Here is a 6,674-nt window from a genome sequence, read left to right as displayed (position 1 = left end):
CTGTTACTTATAGAAACACAGAAATTAACTGTTTCATTTTTCTGTAAAAAAAAAAATGATAGATCTGATTGTTTTCTGTGAGTAACAACCCCACCTTTGCTTCAATTTTCATTGGTTCCATTATTAAAAAATGTATCCCAGTTAAAAGACAGATTGTAGCTCTGATAAGTCAAATACCATCTTTCAAAATGCTCCAGTATGTGTAAGTGATATCATTTGCCTAGTGAATTATTGTGCTATGTTCTAAACTGAAATGAACAGTTCCTTTTGCAAATTAATATGTTAATGAATATGGCACAAAACTGCGTAATTGTAGTATGCAACAGCAGCTATGTACTTAATGCTCATAAAATATTACATATAACAGCGATACATAATTGTTAAATTCTCAAAATCGAAACTTTCAAATTGCATTAGAAAACTATACTTTTTAACTTATAAAATATGACAAATTTATTATTAATCTATTGAACAAGCCTGCTTATGTGCACTCGCTGAACACATATTTAACCAGTAATCACACAATAAATCTAATGTTTTCTAATGGCATAACCTATAAAAAAGAGCATCAATATCGAATGCCTCTACAGTAAAACCTTGGTTTGCGAGCATAATTCGTTCCAGAAACATGCTTGTAATCCAAAGCACTTGTATATCAAAGCATTTTTTTTTACAGGGTATAAAACAGAAGAGAGGCACCTCTAATGCCGCGTACACACGGTCGTTTTTTGTCATGTAAAAAAATGTCGTTTTTTCTCATGAAAAAAAACAACGTTTTTCAGACTTAATTTTAAAAAACGACGTTGCCTACACACCATCGGTTTTTCAAAATGCTCTAGCAAAGCGCGGTTACGTTCAGCACGTACGGCGGCACTTTGTTCCATTCAAGCTCGCGTCATAACTTGCTTCTGAGCATGCACGGGTTTAAAAACATTGTTTTAGCCTACACGCGATCATTTTTTATGACACAAAAAACGACGTTTAAAAAAACGACATAAAAAATTGAAGCATGTTCGAATTTTTTTTTGTCGTTTTTCAGAAGACATAAAACGACGTTTTCCCCACGCACGGTCATTTTAAATGACGTTTTAAAAAATGTTTTTCATCACAAAAAACCACCATGTGTACCATAAGTGTAGCAATAAGTTTCTAAATGTTGTACCTTCATTAAATGTAACCATATTGCTACTCTTCTTTTTTATACTCAGTTGTGACATGACGTTACTCTTATATCAAGGCAAAAATTATTAAAACATTTTACTTGTCTTGCAAAACACTCTCAAACCAAGTTACTCTCAAACCAAGGTTTTACTGTATTTGCCAATCTACAGTAAACAAATGATAAATGTAATGTATACACTCTGTCTGTAATGGCTATAATGTAAAATTAAATTTAAATCATTCTGTAACAGTACATCATTCAACAAAAATTGACTACATAATATAAAAACGATCAAAATGCAACAGAAGTACTAGGTCATTTTGATAGCTGTAACAATTGCTATATAAGATAGCATTCTATAATCTAAAATTCTATTAGATTTAAATAAACTAAGGAAAGTACACTCACCCAATTAAAAAAAAAAGGTGATAAACAGAACAACTGACACATTTGCAAATCATTTATTAATTCCTCTAGTGGTAAATCCATTGAAAGTTACAAAATAGCATTATCCCCCAATGTTTAGAAGGGACAATAAATCTGTACAGTATTGTACATATTAGCAAGGAAACACAACAAATAGTAGCCATTTGTTATATTCAGCCCACCTGCTGATTACAAATTATGTAACTCATGCCTTTGGCTTCCATGGGTTTTCATTGCTGAGAATGGAACATCAGAGAATGTAGCCAGTCAACTGATGGCATTGTAGTAAATTCTATCTCTTAAATCTCCCCTACCTGCCCCCTCCTCCAACCATTTTTTTTTTTTAGCAGCCACATTTTGGTTGAATTAAAGACAAACCAGCAGTCTGGACATTGTAATATCCACAGACTGGTTTTATTATGGGGGATTTCTGAAATGCAGATGAACTTTAGATTTTGCCTTTGTCCTGCTTGGGCCAAGTACCCTTTCGGGACTGTTCTGTGTGGGGACTCTTATCCTCCTCTTCAGTTAATGAGGTTCACCTAGTCAGCACATTCGTATGCTTATTACACATCTGAACTGCAAAGCTTGGAGACATGTTTCTTCTCAAAAGCAACAAAGATCCGTTAGTTCAATGCCCCCCACCCAACTTATTCCATTCTGCCAGGAATGTGTCCTTATCATAGATTAAGCCCCCTTCCTAACTAGGTGCACCTGCTTTACCACTGCCAGGCAGACTATGGGGTCGTCCAATTGCATCTCTTCCATACACACCATTGATGCATTTCAGAATGCAACAGTCTGATAGGAAAACCACCAATTGTGTGTGCGTTTTTTTTGTTTTTTCGTTTTTTAATTTAATATTTCCCGAACAGAAATGGAAATATTAACAACATTTTGGAACACCTGAACGCCACATACTAAAAGATCCGATAATATTATGGATCATTGTAAAACATCTGGAAAAGAAAAAAACAATAAAATAAAAGGAGAAAATAAATGTCATTATAAAACACGTCTTTTGTATTTTTTTTTTTATATTTCTAGAATGGACTAAACTTACAATATTAATTTATATAGATTAACAAGACAATAAGTTAAAAAAAAATATTAATTTAGAAGCATTTGATTCATCATCTTCACCATTTGACCTCTGCTTTATCAAATCAATCCAAGCGCTGAGTAGTTCCAGTTTAGACATATTGTTTTATTAATTTAATCATTCTTCAGATTGTATCTTAATAATTAGGCTTGTAGGTGGCGATTTCTTGTGTAATGAACATTTAGAAAATGATTAAAAAAAAGGCATTTAAAATAACCACACATGGAAATAAATACAGGACGGGTTAATAATCTGGTGGGTGGCTCTCAGTTGAAAAATAAAAGTTCGCTTGATTCATTTTTCATTTAAACCCCCCAATATTGGGATACCCCAATAAGCAATATTTGTTTTATTATTTCATCTATGAGTGGAGCATCCATGAAAAAAAAAAGTAATAATGATCCAATTTCAATTAGGTTCTGCGAGACCAGAATATGAAAGGGTCGTTTCACTTCTGGCTTTCTACTTTGAGGAAGTGAATATAAAATGATATAAAATACAATAATAAAATAAAAATAAAGACATTAAACTCATGATCATAGCAGCTACATTTGAAGAATTATCTAAGAGAGTATTCCAGATGTAGAATGTTATAGACCACATTCCTCAAACAAAGAAAAAAAATAACTATAAAATACTGCAAAGAGAAAATGTCTATAAAATACTATAATTTAAATCGTTCATTATTAAACACATACTAACAGCCTGATTAGTTCGTATGTTACATAGCTGGCAGTCTTTTGTAAACTCAAAAATGTCAATAAAACAGTGTGACGCTGTTTTTTTTTGTTTTTTTGTTTTGTTTTTTTGCGAGGTAGTTTTTTTATCTCGCTATACAAAAATTCACAATGACGTTTCCCCCAAATTCCGTTAAGTTAATGTTTTGATCAATTTTGCAATTGTTCCATTTAGAAAATTAGGGAGTAGTCTACGGGTGACCGATCTGTAATGTCCTTCTGGATCATTTATTACAGCTTCATCCAACCCTATTGTAACTTTTTTGTAGCAGTCCTAAAAAAAAAAAAAAAAAAAAGAACATTTGATAATAAAAAGGTCAGCTCATGAACCCACCATAGAAGTGAAGTCTCCCAAAGAACAGAGACGGTCAGTAACTCTTGACCTCTCCCCATCCAAGAGTCTTCTTCACCACGTTCTTCCGTAGAGCATACTGGTATTGACCATACCATTGGTGTAGTCTACACTGGAAGCGTCCATCTGTGCCATGTTGGCCACCTGGTTGTGGAGGGATTGAGGGCTAGGTGACATTTCCTCTAACTCTGGAGCTTGGTTTAAAGAGTTAACCTGTTGATTCTGGTGCTGATGGACAGCGCCGTTGGAAGATGACAATACACCGTTGGAGCTGCTTTGTTGTTGGGATACCTGTTGACTTGTGGTTGAGGTGTTGGAGCCGTTTTGGCAAGGCTTGCCATCTTTGACTAGAACTGGAACAGCCACACGGCGAGGGGACTGTTGCTGGCACAAGTTACTTTCTTGATGGAGTTGTTGAGTGACTTTGTCCTTGGCTTGCCTCTTCATCTTGTACCTGTGATTCTGAAACCAGATCTTCACCTGAGTAGGGGTGAGGTGGATCATGCTGGCCAGATGCTCTCTTTCAGGAGCTGAGAGATACTTCTGCTGCTTGAACCTCCTTTCCAGTTCATAGACTTGCGCTTGAGAGAAGAGGACTCTTCTTTTCCTTCTGGGGGCTGCATGTAGAGGGGCCATTGATTTGGCGGCTTCCGCTATCCCTTGCAAAGTGCCCATGCCAGCCATATTCATACCGGTAGACGGTCCCATGAATCTAGAAACTGACATACATTCAATTAGGAGGTTGATACTTCAAGTCCTTTATCCAACATTTCATTTGACCTACTTGAGGGTATGGGTTCCTCAAACCTTAACTGCGCCTCAGTTATCCCATAACTTTTGTACCAAGGTGACCCTCTACCATAGAGTTGGGTTCCTCATACCTTAGCTACCCCTAACTTTTATACCAAGGTGATACTCTACCAGAGGGTTGGGTTACTCAAACCTAAGCTGTACCTCGGCTACCCCAAAACCTTTATACCAAGGTGACCCTCTACAAGAGGGTTGGGTTGCTCAAACCTTATTTACTCAACCAAAGCTGCCCCAAACTTCTATGCCAAGGGGATTCTCTACCAGAGGGTTGGGTTCCTCAAACCCAAGCTGCACCTCAGCTACCCCATAATTTGTATACCAAGGTATGATTTAACCTTTTATAATTGAGGAAATACAATCAAATAAGGGGTGTACCATCGTCCTAATATTCAAATATGAATTGAGGGGTCTCCAACATTTCATTTGACCTACTTGAGGGTATGGGTTCCTCAAACCTTAGCTGCGCATCAGCTATCCCATAACTTTTATACCAAGGTGATCCTCTACCAGAGAGTTGGGTTCCTCAAACCTTAGCTACTACATCCCAGCTGCCCCTAACTTTTATGCCAAGGTGATTCTCTACCAGAGGTTTGGGTTCCTCAAACCTTATCTACTACACCTCAGGTGCCCCATAATGTGTATGCCAAGGTGATTCTCTTCCAGAGGGTTGGGTTCCTCATACATTAGCTACTACACCTCGGGTGCCCCATAACTTTTATGCCAAGGTGACCCTCTACCAAACAGTTCAAGCACATGCAACAAGCTGCAGAAGATTTTATTTAGAGGTATAAGTACTTACTTGTTGAATATCTTGGATCTGGGTTGGCTCCATACCATCCAGTGGCAGCTGCGCTGTTCCTCATGGTATCTTGGTAAGAGGAGATATCTCCCATGTTGCTAATACTTCCATTGCAGTAGCCTCCCATGGCACCATGTGAGAACTGGGAGACACTGTGGGGCATGTGGTAGGTGGTGGTGACAGTGGCATTGTGGCCCATATGTTGTTGCATTCCTGCCTGGGAAACGTGGCTCTGTCTGTAGGCGCTGAGGGAAGTGCTTAGGTTGCCACTGTTGTCCATGCCACCAAACTTCTTGTAGGTCTCTTCAATGGGGCTAAGGATGTCGGTCACTGAAAAGGGTGTTGTATGCTTTGGGCTCAACGACATGGTTCAGCGACCAAGCAGGTAAAAAAAGTGGCGATCAGATCAGCCTTGTGTAGTGTCAATTCTCTCTCCTTGTGGATGATGTCTACGTAAGAGAGTGCTTGGAGGACGCCTGAGATCCGATTGATCGCCTTTCCAAAGTAGGCGAGCCCTAAGCTCTCTTATCTCGGGTTTATTTTAGCCTGGAGCCAGGTTTACAACACACACTGGGGGGGGTGGGGGGAGGGAATGGGAGACTTGGGAGGGGCGACATACAACCGACACACAACACTCATTCACACGTTCCCCACATCATTGACTAAACATTCAGTTACTTTCCTAATGACGCCCATCATGTCAGCCGGAGACTTTTTCCTGGACTTGTGGGGACTTGGGATGTGTGTCTGTCCTCTCCAGGAATCATCATCTCAGGAGGACACCTCCAACCCCAAGAGAGACAAGGACTTTCCCACCTGCAGGGACCGCTCATCTATGGCAGAAAGGGACCCCCATCAGGTTCACTCACAGTAAGTAGAAGACTTCTTGAAATACAGCCTGGGGCACAAATAAAAAATCAGCTCCGGCTTCTTCTTCTTCCTTATCAGTGACACCGGCGGCATCAGCAACAAGTGCGAGGAGCTGCGGTGACAGCAGTGACAGCGGGGCACGTGTGACGTCCCTGCACTCCTGTCCTGCCTGGGACCGCACCACCCCAAACCCCAACACATCACCTACAGCTGGCACATCAGGGGACTTACCATAGTCTAATATAACGTATTCATTATAATACATCATATAACACATTAATATATCATCATATAATACATAATATATCCTATTATTATACATTATATATTATTATAACATCATATAATACATAATATATCCTATTATTATAATATATTATATATTATTATAACATCATGAAATACATAATATATTG

General features: G+C 38.6%; 1 protein-coding gene across 1 annotated transcript; it reads right to left on the bottom strand.

The window, feature by feature from the left end:
* Positions 1-1,616: 1,616 nt before the first annotated feature.
* On the bottom strand, positions 1,617-5,962 carry NKX2-4 (NK2 homeobox 4). Its single transcript, XM_040351173.1, has 2 exons — positions 5,389-5,962; positions 1,617-4,498 (listed from the first exon to the last, which is right to left on the bottom strand). Exons 1-2 carry the CDS (start codon positions 5,753-5,755, stop codon positions 3,834-3,836), a joined length of 1,032 nt encoding a protein of 343 aa, XP_040207107.1. The 5' UTR covers positions 5,756-5,962; the 3' UTR covers positions 1,617-3,833.
* Positions 5,963-6,674: the final 712 nt, after the last annotated feature.

Source organism: Rana temporaria, chromosome 4 (assembly GCF_905171775.1).
Source record: "Rana temporaria chromosome 4, aRanTem1.1, whole genome shotgun sequence".
NCBI classification, from domain to species: domain Eukaryota; kingdom Metazoa; phylum Chordata; class Amphibia; order Anura; family Ranidae; genus Rana; species Rana temporaria.
This window is presented reverse-complemented; position numbering and strand designations above follow the sequence as displayed.

Bases quoted from the DNA above. Each gene is read 5' to 3' on its own strand.
- NKX2-4 (XM_040351173.1), bottom strand. From the start codon at position 5,755: ATGTCGTTGAGCCCAAAGCATACAACACCCTTTTCAGTGACCGACATC. The intron at 4,499-5,388 runs GTAAGTACTTAT...AATGTATGTCAG, and splicing joins AGATCCAAGATATTCAACAA to TTTCTAGATTCATGGGACCG.